Source organism: Agelaius tricolor, unplaced genomic scaffold, assembly GCF_023055355.1.
Source record: "Agelaius tricolor isolate 1412-34295 unplaced genomic scaffold, bAgeTri1.0.p SCAF_24, whole genome shotgun sequence".
Lineage (NCBI taxonomy): Eukaryota > Metazoa > Chordata > Aves > Passeriformes > Icteridae > Agelaius > Agelaius tricolor.
The window spans coordinates 13059606-13083037 of record NW_027269284.1 but is presented as its reverse complement, the minus strand read 5'-3'; the positions used below and the strand labels follow the sequence as shown (position 1 = coordinate 13083037).

At 41.7% G+C, this 23432-nt stretch overlaps 1 protein-coding gene across 13 annotated transcripts in view; it reads left to right on the top strand.

Moving 5' to 3' along the window:
- The first annotated feature begins 705 nt into the window (after positions 1-705).
- Positions 706-23432, top strand: part of PROM1 (prominin 1) — a 62882-nt gene continuing 40155 nt past the window's right edge. For 11 of the 13 annotated variants that reach the window (XR_011682323.1, XR_011682321.1, XR_011682322.1 and 8 more), the window contains exons 1-2: positions 706-864; positions 7474-7887. Coding sequence is in view for 3 of the 13 variants with exons in the window: in XM_071447492.1 (XP_071303593.1) it covers positions 7668-7887 (220 nt within the window). In the remaining 10 variants the exon portion in view is untranslated. Of the gene's footprint in view, positions 865-1868; positions 1886-1965; positions 2113-7473; positions 7888-23432 lie in introns of those variants that run through there. The other 2 variants (XR_011682316.1, XR_011682315.1) reach the window with 2 other exon arrangements.

Genomic DNA, 23432 nt, shown 5'->3' with positions numbered 1-23432 from the left:
TGATGCTGAATAACAGAGGGTGTAGTAACAGAGGAAAGAATCATGTTCATATTTTACTGTTGCAATAGAGAAACCACATTAATACACCAAAGTTGCAAATACAAATCAAAAACACAAACAAATCTGCACAAGGCAGAAGGAAAGCACAACGGCCTTTGAAAGTGTACGTTACTGTATTGCAACCTGTAAGAAAAACACTTCTCATTTTACCAGTAAATCACTGGCCTTCGGGAACAGAGAACACTTAGGAACATAGATAACAGTCCTAAAGGAAATGCTAAACCCATCAGGAAATAAGAACACCTCTCGAGAGGAGTAAAACAAGATTTATTTTTTTTTCAAAAGCTAACGGAGTAAGTCATCTTGATGCGAAGATCTCGAACCACCCCCAGAGGCACTGGCCAAGGGGAGACGGCACGGCCATGCCCCTGTGGGGCGGTGAGGCGGGATGTGCCTCGGCGGAGCCGGCCGGGGGTCCGGGCGTGCCGGAGCACCTCGGGGGCCGGGAACAGGGCGGGAGCCTGCCCGGGATGCAACAGGTCCGCGACGGCAGGCTGCGGGCTCAGCCCGACCCGCTCGGCTCCGCTGCAGCGGCACGCAGCCTATCCCGACTCCAGTGCCGCTCGCCCAGCACATCCCGCCGGGGTTAAACCCCTCACGCTCCTCCTCTTCCTCCCCCCACCATCCATCCCGGCCTGTCGGGGTGGTCCTGCAGCCCCGGCCCGGGGCAGAGCCCGCCCTCCGTAATCCATGCGCGGGCGGCACCGCCGCCACGGCTGCCGCGGCGCTCTGAGGCGGAGCGGGCTGCGCTGTGCTGTGCTGGCCGTGCCCCGCCGTCTCCGGCTCGCTGTCCCCTTTCGACCGGTGAGAGCTGGGGGCGGGGGCGTACGTGAGGAGGGGTCCCGGGCAGCTCCGGCGGGGCCATGGGGGGCAGCAGGCGGGGATGAGGCTCCTCCGCCTTCTCTCGCTGCGGGCAGGAGGTCGTGGCCGGGAGAGCGCGGCTCCTTCCCTCGCGGGAGAGCAGCGGCGGGCGGGGGAGCTCCGTGAAGCCGAGTGAGGGGGGGCCGGGTGGCCGTCGAGGGAGGCGGGTGCCCGAGGGAATGGGGTTGGTGGTGGGAAGGGATCCCAGGGGGCTCAGCAGAGGCTGGGAGAGCGACCTGTGCGAGCGGCGGGATGGAGGCGCCCTGAGAGCGCGGGGTGAGGCGGGGACAGAGGGACGGCCGGCGGGCAGGTCAGTGCTGCAGGGGGCTGGGGAGCGGATGGCGGGAGAGACGGGTTTGGCCGCGAGGAGGGGGCTGCGGCACGGCGGGGGGACGCGGCCGGTCCGCGGGGAGCCAGGGCGGGTCCGCTCGCCGAGCAGAGCGGGGCGGCGGGCACGGGGTGCACATTCGCTCCCGGGGGTCGTGTGTGGCGGCGGCTGGGGAGAGGTCAGCTGTGAGCCACCGGCAGATGAACAGGGAAGAGTGGTGGGAGCTGGGCGCGGAGAGCCCCGGAGGTCTCCGGGGACAGGGGAAGCCGCTCCGCGGGAAGGAGGAGGGGGAAAAGGGCGGCCGCTGAGGGCACCTGCCCGGGGCGAGGCGGGCGGTGGGGGTTGTCCGAGCCGCCTCGGGGAGGCGGACGGGGCTGTGCTGTCCTCGAAATTGGCTCGTCAGGGGCGGGGGGCTGGGGGAGCAGGGAGGTGACCCCCAGCCTGGGCTCTGCGGTGGATGCGAGCGGGGAGAGGGCCCGTGAGCTCCTGCGGGCTCCGCGCTCGGCACGGCAGCGCTGCGGCGGTGCCGCCCGCCTCGGAGGAGTTCCCTGAGGCGGTGCTGCCGCTGCTGCCCGCTGTGCACCTGGGCAGATCGCGCCTGCCCGCCCCGGCTGGCCAAGCGTCTCCTCGGCTGAGGTGAGCTCTGCAGTGAGCCGGGGACCTGATCCGAGAGCTGGGGAGAAGGGGCAGTGTGGTAGTAAACATGGGCTGTGTCTTCTGCACACAGATGCAGAGGAGCCAGCCGGTAAAGAAACTACCACATCGGTCGGTATTCCAGCAGAGGCAGAGCTGCGGTACCCGCGCTCCTCTGCAGTTTGCAGATAAGGACGAGGCAGCCTGTTAGAGGAAGAGGTCTCTGCTGTGTAAGTAATTGGAAAGAACGTGAAGGAAAGGTTTGGTTTCAGCTGCTAGTGAGAAACGTGCGTCGTGTTGCCGTACCTTGGTGTTGGGACACGTACACAGCCCTTATCAGTTCACACTTCCCAAAAACTGCCTGTTTATGGGCTGGACTTACTGTGTTTTACAGTTTTCTATGTGATGCTGGAAAGTAATTTAACAAAGAATGGTCTATGAATACTGGGGTAAATGCACCACTTTATCCACAAGTTAAATAAATTATTTGGTTAGTGAAAATGTACTTTAAATATTTAGACAGTCAGCTGAAAATCAGACGTGCTTATACTTGGGAGAAGGTATCTCACCTGGAATTTTTACAGGTGTGCTTCTGCTTGCAGATGGTTGTGACTTGTAAAACAGAAGAATTTTTTGATGTTGCTTTTTTAGTTTATTGATTTTGAAATTAGTAAGAAGCTGTTTAAAGCAAACTGGATTCTGAATATTCAATTTTTCCTGACCCAATCCAATATTTCGCTTACTTGATTTGAACATATAGCAGGCAAGTCAGATGGGTACCAAGGCTGCCTTGTGTGGAAGATGCTATTTGTTTAGTTTTTCTTTGTGCTGCCAAGCTCTATTCTGCAGTCCCTGGTGTTTATTGTTTATCTGCTTCTCAGTCGTCCTATGGCAACAGGTTGTAATTGTTGGTAGGCCTAGGCAGATTTTGTAACAGAAAACTATATCTTTTTATCCTGCCAGTATCTTAACTTGGCTTGCTTGTGGTCTCTTGAATGGGAAGGTGGTGGTGTGAGTTTGGTTGTTTTTTGGGGTTTTTCTTTCATACTTAGGAGTTTCAGTCTGCCTGTAACTGTTTTGTGGCTGTTTTAATTTCACTTCTGGTGGTTGCTGGTATGGTGGACAGGGATTATGAACTTGGATTTTCAAATGTGTGATTGAAAAAAAAATGTAACAAATGTACTCAGAACCCTTGTGTGGGCTTCCTATGGACAACTGCACCTACCACCATCGCAGCCCAGGCTGGTTCACTGCCAGCAGGCATCCCCATTGAGCTTTAGCAGTGCAGCCCCTGGCTGATTGAATTTCAGTTCACGGGGTTAATCATGGTTGCATGGCTGCACTGCAGTGCTGTGTTTGCCTGGATTGTGGTGTTAAACAGAAGGAGGCCAGTGCCATTGGAACAAAGAGCTGCACATCATGCTGCCTCTGAGCTCTGTTACTCACACTTGGTGTATCATGGAAGTTGCTGAACTAAACTCTATCTCCTCTTCCCTTGTTAAACTTAAAGCAGAGGTTGGTTTTGGAAAATACTTTTAGTAACAGGATAGGACATATCTGAGATGATAGTGCTGCTGCATATTTGAGTGATGGTGTTCTCCACAGGTAGTGTTTAAAAGCCCAGGAGTTATTCTTAGTGACTTGTACATATAGAATATTAGTGTCAGCCATAGAATAAAATGCAAAAGCTTGAGTCTGTTCCAAATGGACATTTGCAAACCACACATGATAATGAAAATCTTTAATTTATTTTAACTTGTTAAGTACTTCACAGGGTGTGCAGTAATGAAATTGGTAGCTTATTTGATAATTACTGTAGCATTTCCGAATTTCACACAGCTTCTCTTCATTCACTGTTTACTTGAACTTGGGGAGAGTTGTACTGGCAGTTCCTGTAACTCATTGGCTGCAGTGATGCCACACTGTGTCTGAGGAAATGAGATGCCCACATGCTGCAATGAAGATTAGCATAAACTGCTATTCAGTTCTCTTTATTTGTGTCACTCCCGTGTATGTAATTTCTGAAGTTCTCAGAATTACAGATTTCAGGGACAGATTTTTCCTCTTTAATGCTGTTTGTCTAGCATATTTACTAATAAGCTCCCAGCTAAGTTTCTTTTAGATATCAAGAAAAGGAGAACTGCTGGGAGCTTTTTACAATCTGAGTTATATTTAGGTAGGTTGAATACTTATTAGATGCTCAGAGGCATCTTAAGTTACAGGTTTTATAGTGTTTCTGCAGGTTCCTTATTATTACTATTATTAATGTAACCTTGAAAATGTGAGTGTTTTATGTAGCATAGAGAAGAACTGGTGTCAGTCTGAAGGAATTGCCCAGTATAGATTGTCTATACCATGTTTACTGTGATATATTTGCCAGCAAAGGGAGAGGGAGAGGAAGAGAATATGGTTATAAGTCTGCAGATTTGTTGATTTGCAGGAAATTTACTTGAATTTTATAAAAGCTTGACTGAAGACTGTGTAGAATTGGAAACTTAGGTTTTTCCACTAAACATTGTTAGTTTTCGCAGTACAGGGAGTGTCTTTGTCTTAAAAATGCCCACTTGGTTAATACATGACTACTTACTTCTAGAAGGTGTAGTCATTGTTTTCCTGTATTGGAAGAACATTTTAACTGTTTTATTGCCTGTTTGTATAATTAGATAGACTTTAAATTGTCTTTAATCTAAAATCTTACCAAAAAAAAAAAGAAAAAAGCTGTGTGTGTACTTTATCTTCTTCTGCCCTCTCTCTAATATAACAGGGCACTACAGAGAGCTTTGCCTTAAGGTACCAGTTAGAGAAGACATCATCTTATCACTTTCATCTTTCTCAACCACACCTAACATTTCACTGAAAGGGATGCTTTTGCATCTGTTTCCTAAACTTTTGGAATCAAGGCTCAGTTACCATGTGTGAGCTTTTTCTCTTGACTCACTGAAATGCTGCAACTTCAGTACTTCAGAAATCTCCAGAAAACTCAACCTGACTTAGAAAAATTGTTGAAATCTCTTTTTAAGGGAAAAAAAAGAACTGTTGCCTTTGAGTCCCTAAAATCAAGAGCCAAACAAGGTTAAGGTGATAAAAAGTGGTTACCATGTAATGAAGGCCTCTCCAGGTGCACAACACACTGACATGCAAATGACATTGAAAATGTACATGTGATATAGGGCTTTTATGAGCTATAGGGCTTTTAAACTTCTATAGGTTTAGCAAATTAGCATAATTGACAAGAATCCCCAAACAGAAGTACAGTTAATGAAGTAATTCCCCTCTTGGTTTGACCCCTTCTGAAGCCCCCCCCTCCTTGCTACTAGCTGTACCTTGTTTATGTCTAACACATGAGAAATGGTCTTGAGAGGGTGGCTTGGCCCTTGATTCCCAGAAGAAGCAAAATCAGACCAGGCCTTCAGGAATTTGTGTAATAGGACAAGTACTAGAGTTAGCTAGGAAACTATATAACTATACAATAATAGTCCAGAACTATGAATGTATATGAGGAATATATGTAAAAACAAAGGTAATTTTGGCATCAGAACAGTAGTGTATCAAACTTGCACAGTTTTCAAAACTTGCACAATTTTCTGCCACAAAGGCAAAATGATTTTTTTGTCTAGTTGTGGTCTTGTGATATTTTGTACTGTAGGTTTCCTGAGATTTGATAGTAAACTGCAGCCTAAGCAGTTTTCACTTTTTGACCAATTCCGTGTTCGGCCTTAGAGCAAGATGTGCATATGATAAAACTTCACTAAAAAGTATCTTCTAGGCTGAAGAAAACTAGTCTCAGTAAAAAATTAAAGGAGGAAAATGAATATTTTGGATTTGAACTTTTTTTCTTTTGTTAATCTTTAACAGAACATTCTTTTCCATGGTATTATGTGTTCTAAATTACGGTGTGCTTGTGTTGAGCATATTTCAGAGGGGTTGTTAACATCACGTTTCTGAATCAGGGTTGGATAATTGTGCTAATCATAGCATTGTTACTGTTCATTCTTCTTGGTTTTCATAAGCCATGAGGAAGAAAGATAGGTTTGAGTGTTCCCTCTTAACTCATTTGAGCAGTGTAGAAACAAAACAGTCTCTAGGTCTTTGGTCTGATCTTGTATTTCTTTGTTCCATGTTTTTCTTGACCTATCCTTTGAGCTCAGGCAGCACTGACTACTGAACAAGCTTGCAATGTGGTTTTCAGCTCTTGCAAAGTACTGGTTTTCAGAAAGGTAGCTGGTGTTTAACCAGAGACTGTAAAGCATGGAGAGATTTAAGTCTCACCTTACTACAGGTTTGAAGTCTCTGTCTTTAGCATCTCTTTGACCTGGAAGTACCTTGGAAGTGAAGATGTTGGCATAGCATTGGGCTGACTGAAGCCGTGAGGTGTTTGTGTTATTTTGCTGTCATTCTTGCTGGTGAATGGTCTGAATACCAAGGTGGAGATGGAAAGCTTTTCTCTTGGGCAGTGCTGCTGAAAGGGGCAGCAGAGGCCCAGCTGTGCTTGGGGAAGGCAGCTGGTGCTCTCTGGGTGGAAGTGATGTCCTGTCATGAGCAGTGTGCTCCCACATGGCCCTGCCACGGCACTCTGGCAATCAACAAAGGCATCCCAAAGAGAAGCTGGGCTGATGGGTGGGAAGGTCAGTGCTGTGCTCACTGGCACACACATCAGGTATATGCAGCCTCCAGAACCAGAGAATGGCAGCAGCTCCTCTGTTGCCTTTTATTTGGTCAGTTTTGGTCTGTTTCCTCAGAGGCTGCTGTTGCACACCGAAGTGAAGGAGTCTTACCTGGCTTCTTGTAGATCAAGACATGGTCACTTAATTTGTTGGAAAGCCAGGAGTGTTTCTGTTTACATTACTTAAGTAGTAGTAGTAAGCTGATGTGATTTTGTAGATTCAGAATATTCTTAAACATTTTTAACCATCCAAAGTCATCTTAATGACACTCAGCTTTAGCAAGCTGTAAATAAAAATTGTTGACTTCTCCAGTTCCTAAGGAGAGCTTTGGGATAGCTTGAATTAATAGAAAGTAATTGCTGATGCCCATTGTCATCTGTCAAGAGGGTGATGTCTCATTGGCTTTGGATTTTATTTTTGTTTCGGTAACTTTTCAGTGATGTATAATTTTTTTCTTCAATCTTGGAAAACAGTTAAGAGTATCTAGGATTGAAGGTTTTGCTAAAAAGTGTAAATTAAAGAAGTACAGGGTATGACTTGTAATAAGTGTCATCAACTACAGAACCATCAGGTGGTAATTAAATGCATTGTGTAATTGTTGTGACATGACATATTGCACTTAGTCAGAAGCACAATTCATGCAATGCTCCTTTAGTTTTGTTTCCCTTGGAGCTGTATCAACGTTCTCTTTGTTTTTGAAAACTCACTGACCTGGAACTGTGCATAATTCTTTTTCCACCTCTTTCAAGTACAATGTATGTAGTATAAGATATTATTCACAAGCCTCAAAATGTTTTTCTTCCCTATCCTGTCAGGCTCACTTTTGCAGCTGTTGATACGTTCAATTTCCACAGAAGATTGCAGGTTGTCTTGCACTTTGCTATTTGCTTGCACACGTGCTAATGAGCTGTTTCTTCTTTTTGCCAGAGATGGTGCGCTGAGTCATTTTCACAAGAGGCTGCTGTTCCACTCTGAAGTAAAAATACATTGAAGAATTGAAGGTGTGAGAGTGCACCAGCATTGTCCTGGCTAGAAAGCTGCTACTCAAGTGAATGTATTGAAGATTTCTAGACTTGGTTGGACAAATACCTCTACCTCCAGTTTTATGAGTACTGCTCGCTATGGCTGTGGAACTCTGTTTGCTGCTGCTGCTGTTTTGTGGAAGTACAATTTCAGAGGTACAGCCTATATACAAACCACCTCCTGGAACTTTGGATTTTGGATTTGTACCAGCCAAGACCTATGATACAGGTGCATACCATGAACCTGGGGCAATAGGAATTTTGTTTAAAATAGTACATGCATTCCTGTACTTAGTGCAGCCAAATACTTTTCCTCAAGGTAAGCGGATAAACCATTTCTGTTTAAAATACAGATTTGTTATTGATGTTGTTATATTGATTTGTTATATTGAAACACCCTATTGTTGATACCAAGGCCATAATCAGGAGGTAAAATATATGAAGGGCTTTGTAAGTAGCATATGCTATGGCTTGGAAATCTGTACAGTTGTGTATAAGAGAATATTTTTCTGCTAAGCATAATGGGGAGGAGGTTGTTAATGAAAATGAAATGTTGGTGACGTTTCACAGAAGTTTGCTTACAAATCTCAGAGCTGTCACTGATGGATTTGAGGCTTGTTTTCTTAACTGAAGCAGCATGAGATAGAACTAGAGGATAAGCTGCTTTGTATTTACCATTAAATCCATAAGAGACAGCTGAATTTTTCACACTGTGATAAACAGTCAGATGGTTATAATATTATAAGATTTAGCCCAGGAAATTTGAAATAAATTTCATATGTTTCCATATATGGACATCCATGGTCAAGTTTTATGTAAGAGCAGGTCCATTACATAGCCATGTGTAGTTTCTTGTTCCTTTGAAAGCTGTCAGGTTAAAACTTGAAACTGCACTTGTTTTAATGAGACTTTTTTTTCCCCTTTGTTTCTTACTAATCTGTCCCTTCTAAAGGAAAACTTAAGATGTTGGAGAAGTGTGTGCAACCTTATTGAGGTTGCATTGATCAAAAGTTGCTTTTGGAAACTGTGGATTTGGTAGTTTTATCAACTTAACTTTCAACATGCTTTTTGTTTCACTTAGCTCTTAAAAGTGCTAATGCTTCTGTATAATACTGGCATTTAAAATTGTATCAAGGTGAACCTTTAATTAAATAGAAGAATGGCTTTAGTTTGAAACTGATTCCTTTTGGTGGTTTAGCTGCAACTGTGTATAAAAGGTGTTTATATTATTTTGTAATACAGTTTTCAATTTATACATTTAAACTTTTAATAATATAAAGCCTTAAATTCATTAGTGTAATGGGTCACATATCTATATAATATCTGTGAACTGCTGTTTGCTTAGATTTTTGACTTTTCTTCCTGCATCCTCTGACGTAACTATAGAAGATTGAGCTCAGCTGAACTTGAATGAATAAATTCTATTTAGGCAAGCGCTCAGAATCCCAGGGGTTAACCAACAGAATAATTATTCTGCAATGGGCCAGAAAAAATAGCCTTTCTGAAAACAGGCCAGAAAAATGGCCTGTTTTCCTGCAGGATGTGTGTTTTGAGCAGATCTTGCACAAGGTGTAATGAGGGCAGTTGCATGAAGGTGACAGTAATCTCACTTTTAGGAGGCACTGTTTCCAGATACCTCTGCTTCTTTTGCCTCTTTCCTTCTGTTAAATGATCAGGTGAGCTATTTGTGTCTCTGTGAGACCTGATGGTGAGGATTGCCATCTGCATTCAGCTCCTGGAAGCAGGCCTCCACCCTGCCTGAAGCTCTGCTTGAATATTTTGTTCTCTTACGCTTGTGGAAACTTGATTTCACTGAGACATTTACTGTCTTTTCATATTACCAAGAATTTGGTCTGTAGTCTTGTATGTCAATATTAATATCTTATGTCCTAAGCATGTGAATAATTAGTGAGTATAGACTTTATGGTCAAGGTTGTTTTCCAGTGGGACTGCTCGTAATAAGTTTTACATCAAGTTGGTATGGTGAACTCCAGCATTAAAGAAGTAAAGAATTTGTTCTTAGCTTGTAAGCTTTGAACATCTCATACTTCTCCCTACTTCATTGAAGATACTTTTTGCCAAATCAGGTGTTTTCAGAACTTTGCCTTTGCTGTTTGCATTAAGTGAAGTCATGTTCCCATGGCCCCACATACTGCACTGCAAAGCACAGATTTGGCAGATCATGTTGGTTTGAGTCATACCATTTAATTGGCTAATCCCCATAATCTCTTTTGCCATATGCTGTTCTATTTTCACTGTATTAATGGTGCAGTTACATATTTAAAATGGGTGTTTTGTTTTGGTTTTTTAAAATTGAAATAGAGTTAATTCTGATTCAGAGATGAAAATAAACATGATGACAAATGGGCACAGAAATCAAGCGTTTTGATGTTTCTATTTCAGACTTCATGGTTCTGATGGGGCTGGTGCTTCAGAACAGTTAGCTCCAGGTTGATGCCCCAATCTATTGCATATAACCACAACATAGAGAAGTATCATGTGTATGTAAGCCTTGGCAGCAATCACTTAGACCTTTGATCTTGGTAGGCTTATATTTTTTCCTAATATTTGGGAGTACTCAATGTTCAATTTTCCAATGTATTAGTACTCTTACCTGGGAGGAGAAGTCATAGGATTGTCTAATTGCATGTAGATACTCCTGCCTTTGTAAGTCATCTCCTGATAGTGCTCTGATGGATAACATTCATAGTCCTTCAGTCCAAAGTATGCCTTTATACTTCATACTTTTCTGCTTTATATTGTATAAATATATACTATATATTTATACATATACTATACACCTTTATGCTATATTATTATGCTATGATAAAAAAAGATATTAAGTAGCTGAGAGTCTTTGGGAAGTGTTATTCTTAATTGCATGCTCCTAAGACTCAACAGTTGAAAGGAATCACTTAAAGGAAAAAATCAGTCAAGAAATATTTTTTGAGATGGTTTTTTTCTGGTTACATATAAGAGTAATTATTTATTACATCTAAGTAATTATTTATTCTCTTCTAAATTTGTTCATGCCGTCAAGTTTGTGGAAATATAACTTTAATCTAAGTTTAGATTTAATAAGTAAGTTATTAATCAGATTAAATATAGTTCTCATGTAAAATACAGTAACAGAACCAGGGCAAGGAACTGTAACGCCTTTAAGATTTTTTAAATTGCTGAATCTTTAAGACCAGCACTGTGCTCTTTGGATATGGCAAGAAACTAGCTCAGAAGAGGTGAATTAGGATATCTGATTGCAGTGCTTCAGTGGGTCTAAATAGATTCTGCTTTCAATTCCACCAGTCAAATATTTTTGTACTCATTACCAGATGATGTAGTGCTGTAAATGGGAGTGAGTTAGCTCTTACTCAGGGAAGCAGCCTCCACTTTGAGTTAATGATACACAAGAGTGGAAAAGACTGGTCACTGGTTTGCTACCTGAGGCTCAGTAGGTGACTTTAATCCCAGTGTGCCTTTGTTCCTCCATGGTAATGACTGTGCTGCTACTCCTTTTGTTGAGGACTGTTTAGGATAGAGGCATCATTTTCCTTCTTGTTAATAACACCACTTAAAGAGATGATAATAGGAAAATTACAAGTTCCTTCTATCACTTAGCTAAGAAGGAGGACATCTAACAAAACAAATAATCAGTTTTTCTTATATAAAAATTCTTATAAACTGTAGCATTGATTTATTGATAAAGTTGTCACTTCATGGTTGTGGGATGTCATCTGTTGTGCTGGAAGCCATCAGATATGAACTTGGTGTGGACAGGGCATGGTCAGTATGATGCTGTGGCTGCTGTGAATTACCATAGTTTTGTCTTTGTTCCCATGGAAATAGTTGTTAGTTGCAATAAGAGAATGTTAATCTGAGTTTCCAGTTGCCAGCAGGCTGTGCCCAACAAATCTTTGGCTTCACAACTTGTGTCTTGTAATAAAAATATGAAGCCTTCACAAAGGAAAGAAGCAGGGAATAAAGCTCCTGCTCCTATTTTTAGGAGAAATATGACAAAAACTTATGAGCCTGTTTACCTTACCCTACTGTAGCAGAACATACTGCAGAACAATTTTACCAGTTAAGTTACAACTGCTTTTCTCCAGCTTCTGACTTTTGCTCTAGATAAGCATTTCTGCTGAAGCAGGAGTTCAACTTAAATGTAAAAGTCAACTGTTGAATGCAGGTACATTCTGGGCAAAAGATAGTGTGCAGAGTTAAATGCACTGTTTGCTATGGGGAACAAAAACAAGATGATTTTTAGACCTGGACTAAACCTCTCAGTTCTTTCTGACTGCAGAATCTTGCTTGCTGAACAGTTTTATCAGACTGAGGATCAGAACTTGAATATTTTAATGTCAAGTCTTGTGTTTGACCCCTTTTGGTCTTTTTCTCCTCATCTATTCAGCCTTTAAAGCAGCTGCAGATTGTGAAGTTCAGCAGGTTAGTCTTGTGTTATCTCAGTAATAAATCATATGAGTGTATTCAGTAATTAAATTATTTCCAGATATTTTAAAGAAGAAACCTGTAACTTGATGTGAAAATAAACTGTATTTGTAGCTAGTATAGCTGTAATAGAAAATGGATATGCAAAACCCTTTTGTTTTGGGTAGGCTTGATGAGAACCTAGGATACTGACTTTGTGAATCTACTGGCTGTATTGAGGCTCTAAAGCAAGTAATCAAAACACTTTATCACCCCCTCACTTAAACTTAGTAAGGCAGAATTACTTCATGTGTGCCTGTGTCAAACTCGCTTCTCTGCCCTCTGTAATTGTTCAGTGCTCATTTTTACTTCAAGTTTGCTTCCTGTTAATAATAAGTCTTCCACAGCTCCCCTACAAGAACAAATGTGTATGTCTGGATGTTGGAGCTAAGCCCAGTTATTTGTAGTTGGTAGTGCCCTTTTAAACTTAATATTTTTTCCCAGGAATGTTGAGCATGTCTGCACAAGGTGAGAGGAATTTGAGAGGATTGTGTGAGAGGATTGTGCTCTGGCTCTGACTCTGCAGGTGCTACAGTCCAGCACCACAAAATTTTGCACAGGTACCTACAGCCATTATAATGTTTCATAAAAATAGGATATAGACATAATTTAGGGTATCCTTTTTTCCAGTGGTGTGAAGTTTCAGTTTTAGTTAGGATGTGGTATACTACTTTTTTTGAGCTAGTGTTTGATAGCAACCCCCTTGTGCAGGTGGGTTAGTTTTCTCAAAGCTTACATCCTGGAGCTGGGTTGGGAGCACAGGTGGAACTGGTGCAGGAACAGAGAAGAGGGGCAGAGCAATCTGCCCATTAGTAACTTAGCTGTTGGATTGGCTCAGTTCTGTTGTCAAGTGACAGTCAGTGCCTTCCCTCCATCCCTCTGGTGTTTTTCCACAGCTGTGAGTAGAGCTGTGGTGTGAATTTAGAATAATGGCTTAAATGTGAATATCAAAAATGCAGGTGTGACAGGTGCACTGCAAAATGCAGTGACAGGTGTTATATACAGTGGTGGTGGGGATTTGGGATAACAGTGGATTTATTTGGAAATACAGGTATACATTGAAAGGAATTTCTTGTATGCAGTGTTGGAAATACTGGGGAAGATGGAGCAGCAGGAAGATAGGAGATAATTTAGCCTCTTCTTTTCTCTGCCCACTCATATACATTTCAGGAAATAGTGTTAAAAAAAAATCACTGCTCATTTTGTGTTGGGAAGTTAAGAGCTGCTCTGCTTGGTGACGTGCCCATGTAAGTGAGGAGCAGTCTGAGAACATTTCTGAAGCAGATTTAAGGCTGGCTTTTTAATTTTCTTAGCATCAGAAGAGTCATTCTTTTTCCCCTGATTTATTCAGAATGGCAGAGTAACAGATTGCTTGTCAAAAGGACTTTCTGTGGGCAGGGAGGAGACAGGGGTTTTAGGGAGGGGAGGTTTATATAGATGATCTGCTGGAGGTTACCACAGAAAACTGCAGTTGCAAAGGTTAAGGCTTCTCTGATGCCTTCCTGCTGACTTCTTTAGGATTATGTAAACAAAGAACCTCTTTTGAAGAAGGGCATTTTAGGGAAAATATGGAAGTAATTTTTTAATCAGTATAGCGTAGTTGATAATGTGAAATTCTTGCTCTTTATGCCCAGCTGGAATTCTTTCTTTACAGTATCCTCAGTGCTTGCCCTGATCTGGTGTAATTCTGCCTGCCAGCTCTGCCTAGGAGAAAAAACATGCTTTGACATCAATTGGAAAACATCAGTTCAACTTTACAATTTTAACACTTAGGACAGAAGGGAGAAACTAGAAAAAACAAACCTCAGGTAGAGCTTGAGGGCACTGGGTTACTTTCCATGGGAAGGGTACTTGAAAGTGGCATTAGCACAGATGGCTGTGGTAATTCCTGCAGGGTACCTCAAACAGCCATGCCTCTTGGAGTTTAATAAAAATCAAAATTAAAGAGGCTTATTGTGTGCTACTCAGCTCCTATTTCCCCAATCTAAACTGCCTTCTCCCCATTCCAGATGAGGCAGCTACATGCTTTCTGTCTGTGGGAACATCTGTGGCTTGGACACGTTCTGTGTGGAGTACTGAGGAACTCAGGAAACCTGCTGATAGTTACAGCATGGCCAATCCTTAAAACTGTCCTGACCCTGGTCTGTTTGTCTGTGGATGTTAGTGGGAGACACAAGGTGTAGCCAGAGGGCTGATCAGCAGCATTCCCTGCTTCAGTATACAGGGGATAAGTTCTGGATGCAACTAAATCCAGGGGTGCTGACTACAAGGAAGGGAAGGGTGTGAGTACAGAATGGTATTGTGAATGGACATGGCCTTCTTTGTCATACTAAATAGAGTCTTCATTGGTGGGGTTTGCGTTTTTTTTTTTTTTTTTAACTGAAGTACTATGTTCTGGAAATGCATTTATTTAGATAATTAGCTCCATTGTACTTTTAGTACCACTAAAAGCATGATAGCTTGTGTGAGACTTGCAGAGCATACCTGCAGCACCTCCTATAGTGTGAAGTGGGACATAACAGGTTTTGAATCAGCCACAGTGTCTGGCACCATGGAGGAACCTCTTGGAAAATTACCAGCAGCTGCAGACATCTTTTGGGTTTTCAGGCAGCTCTACTGAGGCACCATGGTTTTTCTCAGCTTAGCAGTGGCTACTACTGTGCTGTTTGTCCTGCCCCTTCATTGAATTTTTACAGGCTTAGCTATCCACATGGTGCTGAACCTCATTCTCATTTCTAAATTACAGCTCTGGAACCAATGGGGATGGGGGGGAATATCACTGAATTTATTGGAATTATGTTTGCACAAGCTTCCAAGGGACTTCTCAGTTCTTTTTTATCATTTTGGCTGCTATGAAGCATTTTGAGTTAATCATATGAAATACTGTACAGAGACTGCCTGTTATTGGAAAGACAGTCATTTGAGCTCTCTTTTCTTTGTTACAGACCATCATAATAAGATAGCACAGCCTAGCACTGTTATATTTCTCTGGTGATTTGCTTAGGTGGTTGTTCACAGAAAAATAAACCCCTAAGTCTTGTTCAATGATGGCTTTTTCTTGAATGATGACAGCTGAAGTAAGGACACCTTGATGGATCTTTGCAAGAAATCTTTCCACAGTCCTGCTAGTCAATTTTCTTTACATTGAAAATGACAATCAGTATTTTTTTCCTCTCCCTTTTTCTCACTATTGTTTTTGCTTCTCAAGATGGTCTGTGTAACTTTGAGATTGTAACCAAAGTGGTGCCCTTTCCAAGTGAATATGCAACATTCAAAAGTTGCTGGAGCAAAACAAATGTGTAAATGTTAATTATACTTTTAACAGTATTGAAATTTTCCATATATGTATTAGAGCTTTTGAGTATACTTCTTCCTTTTTCCAAAAGTGAGTTATCTTCATGTTAGAAGAGAAACCAGGTGCCACAAATGTCAGTCAGTGTAGTTTAAGCTGACTAATCTATCAGTAAATACATTTTAGTGTAAGCCTGCAAGGCATAAAAAAGCCTCACAAACCTACTTTGATACCTTTTTCAATAAGCACATAAATTTCTTAGCTAGAAACAATTGTGTGATTAAATTATGACTTGTATTGCATCATAACATAGTCAGATTCTTTCTTTTAACAGAAAATGTACAAAATTATTTTATTTTGGTGAACTTCAAAATGTGATTAGAGCTGTGAATGTGAATATTGCTACTGCTATCAAGTATTGCTTTGGCAGTTTAACTCAGCTGGAAGGTGCCTGCACCTGTACCAAATAAATCCAAGCATCAGGCCTAATGAGCTCTCTTCAGAGTAGCAATCTTTACTCTTGCTTTGAGTGAAGTAGTGGTCTCTGTAATGCTTTGAAGCAATATGTATGCCCCAGTTATCAAACATATGTGGAAAGTTGTGGCTCCTGCAAAAATGGGGAAGTGGAGAAAGGGAATTCTGCGGAGTCTCAGGGAAGCTGCCAGGATGCCAGTCACTGAGGTAATCTGGTCAGCAGGTCTCCAGCATGTCATTCTCAATTAATTATCTGTGTTCATATTTCCAATAATCCAAGTTATGCAAGAGAGGATTTTCTGTGCTTTCCTCAGTTTACAGCAACTCCTGAGGAGATAAAGGAAGAGAAAAAATGTTGTTCATACAGTCCAAATATTTACTACTTTGATCAACAAGTCCATTATGCCCACACAACCCAACCAGTGAAGAAGTTGCTGAGCCTGTGCAGTGTGCTAAACCAGACAGACATACAGTGCACCAAGTAAATCTCTGCCTGTAATCTGCTGTAAATCCTTACCAGATGGCAGCCTAGGGAGAACTTGAGGTAGCTACTGCAAGCAAAGCAAGTGGCAAAAAATAGCTGTCATGGCACAAACAGCGTGCTACTGAAGTTTTGTTGCCTTCAGAAAAAGAGAGAATGTACTTTCTGTGTGGAATACTTCTTCAAAGCTTTCAACTTCATTTTGTGTCTGCGTGATGCATGCAAATTCATTGCAGCCTCCTAAGGAAGGATTTTTCTAAAGGCTTCTATTTCTTTTTTCTTCTTCCAAAACTTCCGCAAGAACAGAACTTCCTTTGTAGCAAGGAACAACTAGAAAGCCCCTGCAAAGGTTGTTTTCAAAGGAGAAATCTTTCATTCCATGCATCCTGTAACGGTTGATATTGTGGCTATTTCTTTTTTCTTCAAACCTTTTCCTTGGCCAGGCTCTTTAACGTTGTCTGTGCGTGTCAGTGGAAAGCAGAATGTGCCTAAGGAGAAAATGTGACTGTGCTGAAGAGTAACCTCAAGTTAATAGCCTCAAGTTTGGGGCAGCTGTGTGGTGTGAGGATTTCCTGTGGAGGTCTTGAAGTACCAGTTTGGTCCTCCTAACTACTAACTTCCATTTTTGGGAAATGGGGAGTGTTTTTTGTGTGCGTGAACTAGGTTCATTGGCTGTTACTTTTATCTGATCCACTGCTGTATAATTTATTTCTTCAGTAGACCAATGTTGTTTTCTGTTAGGAAGGGTGTAAAGGGAGTCTCCTTAATTTCACATTCCAGTTACTTTGGAAGCTGTTGCTGCCATGCAGTCCTTGTTTTCAGCAGTTCTACCATGCTTAGTCCTACCTGTGCTCTGGCTAAAGCTCTCCCTGTTAGGCCATTTCTAAGGTTTCAACCCTGCTCATAGCTTTTCATCTCCTCATTACCTACTTAATATTGCATCTCTGCTCCCTTGCTGTCTCTCATACCCTTGCACTGCATGCAGTATAATCTAAGGTGCCCTTCTACCATCTGGTAGCTTGTCTTTGCAGTTATGACTAAAGCAGCATATGCTTTACAAATCTGCTGAGACCTTAAAGATGTATTTATTGTGTTTTTGCTTGTGTCATACTGTGTGTTGTTGAATTTTGTGACAGCCAGAGTGCTGTAGGATAACAATATGTAATTAAAGAATGCAGAGTAAGAGAATGGGAATGGACAGTGATCATGTTGATGAGAGGAAACTGCATGCTGAAGGCATGAAGAAGGTGACAAGGCAGATTGCCATAGCAGATGAGAGGTTAAAATACTTCAACAATTTAGTATGTACTTGTTGGATTTTGACCTCCATTCAAACAAGTTTTTCTGGGCATGGTGTAATAACAGGTTCTAGGGCTTTATTTTGCACGTTAGTGATGAAGTACAGCAGTGAAGTTCCTTTCTTAATTGTGTTTTTCTCTTGTCCAAAAGGCATGGTGATTTTTTTGCTCATTATTTCTTTAGTGCACGTGAATGGGTGGTTGAACAGAGAATTTCCTTTCACCACCTCTGTAATGGAAATGGGTGATGTTGTGTGTGGGCTACTGAAGCAAGGGAAGATGTGTGTGTTGTTCAGGAGTTGTGCTCATAGAGAAGAGGGTCAGAATTGCCTCTTGAAAGGATCAAGAGGGTGGAAGCTGAATCAACCTGATGTTCCCAGTAACTCAATGGAAAGAAAAAAGTGAATTGTATATAGAGAGACTTTGCCTAAAAAGATGGGGGAGAAATTGTCTAAGGAGGTGGAGGTTTTTTTCTTAGTTCTCTTCTAAGGACAGGGGCTATGTCCCAGGTCTGTCTAGGAAAATACTGTGAAGAGGGGAGTGAAGCTTTTCAATCTGAAGTTGGAAAGGAATAGTCTGGACTATATGAGTGAATGCCTGGATTAGATTCCTTATCTGTGCACCACAGTGATCTCTGCTGTGTGGGAATTGGGAAGATCTCCTTGTCTGTGAGACTTCCCACTTGTCCTACACAGTGAGTTTTCTTCCTGCTGTGCACAGAGAGGACAGAGCACGTGGGGTGAGCAGAGTGAGTGTGTCAGCACCTCCCTCTGTGCAGTCAACAGCCATGCATGATGGATTCTGCACAGCCATCAGCAGGGCTGAGCTCTCACCTTGCTCTGCAGTGGAACCTGAGGGAAGCGATGCTGTGGGATTAGGGCCAGCAGGAGTGAGCAGAGCCCTCATGGAGGCAGGGACAGTAAAGGGGACCAAAGGTAACCTTGGGTTACCCTAAAAAGAATATCTCTTCAGTGGGAGCCAAATCTGACCATGGTAGAGTCAAAGCAAGTATTTTAAAATGTCAGTAAACTGAACTTGCTGTAAAACTTGCTTTAAGATACCTAGAAGGTTTTTGTCTCTGATAAGTCTGAAAGGCTTTCCTGGTTTTATTGGCTTTGCAGGAGATACTCATTAGTGTGACTCATAATTAGGAAAAAAAACCCAAGTTTGAAGTCATTTTAATTCATTAATGTCAGGCTAATTGACCTATATTCAGAGAGGTTCTGAACTGTTCAATGTATATGGAGTCCATTGACTCTATCTATAGATAGACAGGAATGGACTGAAATATTGTTTTATGAAAGAGAATGAGATATGAATAAAGTAGTTACTAATTGATCATTTGTATTATCTACGTAATTCTCCCCTGTTGTTTGGAAAAAATCTTATTTTAGTACAATATGAATGCTGCAGTCATGGTTCTTATTGGCTTGTTTGAGGACCTTTCAGAATAGAAACCTAATATATTATATTATGTATAATTCCTAATATGTTATATTTATGCATAAAAAGACATTGATTTCTGGCATAATTTGATTAATGTTGGAGTTGCACTACAGCTGAACTGGCTCAGTGGAATTTTTTGAGTGAAGTGAAAGCATAGCATTCCCAAAGGTTTTACCCCAGCTATTTTCCTGTCACCTAGATATGAAAAGCTTCCTTGGCAGAAGAATTTGTAATTAACTTCTGTTGGTACTTAATTGCCAGACAGATTATTTTTAAATCTCTATTATTTTTGCTATCCCTTTCTGTAGAGCAGTTCTCAGAAGCACACTTAGTGATAACCTCATTTTCCTGTGAGAGTAATGAGATACTTGGTCTATAGACACAGTACTCCTGCAATGCAGGAGTTAGTGATTATGTTTTCTTAACTGGAGATCCTCAGAGGTACTTAATATTTCTTCACAAATTGCATTGGTAAATTAAGAGTTCATCTGGCTAGTTAGATTTACTGGGGCAGATGGCATTTTGCATGTGTGATGAGAGCAGGAAGGATTCAGCAAAGCAATAATGTAATTAGCTGTGTAAATGAGCCTCACAAGGTAAATCTCTTTAACCCCAATGATAAAATGTGTTTTGTGCTAGAGCTGTGGATTACTGGTCCTGTGAAACAATGTGGACAGCTAGTCAAGCCAAGATTTCAGGAGTAATCCAGTTAATTTGGAAATACAGGACACCACTTGTTATCACACCTTCCTAACACTTTTCTGTTTGAAACAGAAATAGGCCTCAGGATGGTACTCTGCCATAACACAAGAGAGAGTTGTGTGGAGTTACCTGAATTCAGTTGTAAATAAAAGCTTATTTGAATGCTAGAGATGAGATGTTCCAGCTAGGGAGGAAAGATGCTTCATAAAAGCAGACCAAAATCCCAGGCTGAATAAAATGAGAGTTGAGCTGTCTTTTCACTGTGCTGCATTGAGCAGTGTAGCCATATGTAGCTCCTGTTTACACAGTACCTGGCACAGGATGTTCCCCCAGTTTACCCTTGAGCTCTGCAGTAGTAACTGTGATTATCATCAATGTGCAGTAAAACCTGCAGAATCACAATGGTTTGGGTTGTAGGGGACCTTTAAAATCATCTGAGCAGGGAGGATTTTGGTGCTGTGAATTCACCAAGGCCTGTTTGTGCCTACAGCTATGTGAGTAGCTGCAGGTAATCTCACATTCAGTTCTAGCCAAAAATATTTTTATGGGAATATAACTTCCACTTTTCATTTGAAATTAATCAAATGGGAATATGTCTAACCATGTTGATATTGAAAGCTATTGACATAATAAATTCATGGTAAAGACTGGTCGATCACTGTGTGCTGCCTGGTTAGAAAAACACCCTGGAGCATCATGTTACTTCTGAAAAATCATTGCAAAGTAATCAAAGTAATGAATCTTTATTCAGCAGAGCAGTCTCACATTCTGTAAAATTAAGGGGAAAAATAGTCTATGTAGCAGCCCTTGAGTTGTGCATGAAACCTGTACTGTTCTTACTATTAAATTTATTCAAACCATATGGGAACCTTTTGTACCAATTTTCAGGCTTTCTTGTTTATTAACCTAAAGATGTTTTACTTTCTGATGAATAAGCTTTAGAATCTCTAAATTTCAAAAAAAGGTATGAAGTGCTATTTTCTGCATGAGTTTGTTATAGTGTATTCAGGTTGACTTCTGTCATTTTTTTTTGCTCACAGGCTATAAAATACAGAAACAGTATAAATAAAACCGTGAATCAGGAACACTCTGAGCAATTTAAGCATATCACAAGAAATGAGCGCAAGTTTTGGGTTGTTTTGGTTGGAGTTTTTTAAGTATTTTCTCTTCTATGTGGAGATACTGCAAACCTGACTGGACATGGCCCTGGGTAACCTGTGGGGGGTCACTCTGGCCTGAGCTGGGAGGCTGGACTGGATGATCTTGAGGGGTCCCTTCTGTTCTCAGCTATTCTGTTTCTCTTGAGTAGTTACTTCCATGTGCATAATGTGTGCCAGCAAAGGTCCATAAATCTGTGTGAGTGTGGCTCTGTGTTTATACAAGTATGTAAAACTTCATGTAACATGTTTGAGGGTTTGGGTTTTTTTAATGTTTAACTTACTATGGGGACAGACATTCAACTAGGAGAATGGGTAAATGCCTTCAATTTTTATTTAACAGGAAAAGCTAGTATTTTTAAGATTTTCTTGTACCAATTCTCAATAGTAGGAAATGTATTGAAGGACATTTTTGTCAATAATAAAATCTTGCTTTCTTTCATGCTTCCTGGCAGTATTTTCACTACTGCACTAAATAATTTATAATGGAAAGTCATTATGATTGCAGGATAACTTTGGAATATTTCACACTGGAGGGGACCTTCAGACATAATCAAGTTCAACTGTTTTACAAACCAAGATGAATCTCAAAGTTAGGGGTAGCCTGGAAATGAGAGCAGGTTGCTGGGGAGTCTTCAGGTTGCCTTCAGAGTAGCCTAAAGGAGAGTGATGCCACAGAATCTTGGGCACTTGGCTCCTGCATCTGATCACCACACAGTCTGTGCTGCTTCATGCACAGAGGATCACAAAACCTTTTCCTTTTTTATTCCTTCCTATCACATTCTAATTTAAGCCGGTCAGTTTCTCATTAGTGGTTTTCTACAATGCTAAATAGTTGAATCAATATGTTAAAAAGAGAGTTGTTTTACCCCTTTTCCTGTTTGCTGAAAGCCATCTAGCTGCAAAAAAAAATTTATTGCATTTATTATTTCATGCAGCCATATTTCTTAAATTTATTTATGTGGCATAGAAATCAGCAGGAAGAAAGAAACGTTACCTCTGCTGAAGAAGAAAAAATTGTCTAACAACCAGTGTGAATTACATCTTTGGGGTTTGTGAAGTTTTGCCTCACTTAGATTTGTATCTCCTGTTACTGAAACTTTCAGAGAAGCACAGATGCTGCCTGGGATGGTCTCCATGCAGGGAGGACTCTGCTGGTCCCAGTGGGAGAGATGTTTCAGAGTTGCAGCAGTGATCAGTTGTGTGTGTGCCTTTTCTTTCAGCAGTCTCATGACTCCCAAGATGCATTGTGAAAGGAATTGCAGGGGTCATAAGTCTTTTGTGCTTCCCAGGTGCTTATTCCATGTATGTTTGATTTCCATTTCTCTTACTGTGGGATTCAGCCTTATCTTGTACTTTATCTGTGGTCTTTCCAAACTGAGGTTGCCTCAGAATAGAGTCCTTGCCACCAGCACTCTCTGAGTGTTTTGGAATCTACTCCCTGTGCAAGGGGTGATTTGTGGCTTGGTACTTCACTGATGCATTAACAGATTGTTCATTTTTAGTTGGCAGTGGGGCTGGGACTACCTGCCTTAAAGCAGGAGTTGGTGCTTTGCTGTTGTGTGTTCTCTTTCCTTGGACAGTTTTCTGTGAGGAAGTCTTCAGGATCTCTTCCCTCAGTTGAGTCCATGTTCCCACTGTGGGGTGTTGAGGAGGGAGAGCTATGGACACTGCTTGCTTAGGGATTTGTTTTCCTGAGCCATGGGTGGGGTGAGAGAGGAGTGAGATCACAGCCCCTTTGAGTTCCCTGAACATACTTTGAGTGCTACAGTAAAGTCTGAGAGGCCTTGTATTTTTGGGAGGTGAACAGTCAGTTTTACACCTTCAGGTCCTTTATGGATCCCCAGGTTAGGTAACTTTCTGGAGGTTTTTATCCTCCAACTGGAGGTTGTTTATTAAGTATAAATAATGGGGACACTAAAAACAAGGGAACAGTAGGATGAAGTCCAGCTCTGTATGAGCATAGGGTGTAGAGTTCTTCCTTGAGCTGTTTGAGGTGTAGTGTTTGCCTTCCTGACGTGCTTCCTCCTCATCAGAGACCAGAAGTTTGGTCAGTTTATTTCTCCTGAGCATGCAAACACTATTGCTTTTACACTGCGTAGCATGGAGCACGCCCAGGGCCACTGGTGCTTCTGTGAGGCACAGGGTCTGCAGAGCTGGTGCTGCCCCTCTCCTTCGAGTGCAGGGGGTCACAGAAGTGGCTGGGAGCCACAGTTCCCAACTTACTTTCCATAGGGTTGTCAAAACCTTGATAACAGTAGGCTGGTGATGTCCCAAAAAGGGGATCTGTTTGTTGCAGCTGCCAGGGTTTACTGAAGGTGGCACTAGTTGTGTTAAATTCCTGCCTTTTCTGTGATTGCTGTAATTTTGTATATTGTGAGTAAGTTAGAGTGAGTGTTGGATCGATGCACAGCAAATAGTCACATGTTAGGCTTTCTCATTTGTTTTGGTGGTGTTACATACCAGAGATCCAGAGATCAAAGAAGAAAATACAGAAATGAAAAGTGGAAAAAGGATTGGGCTAACATTGGC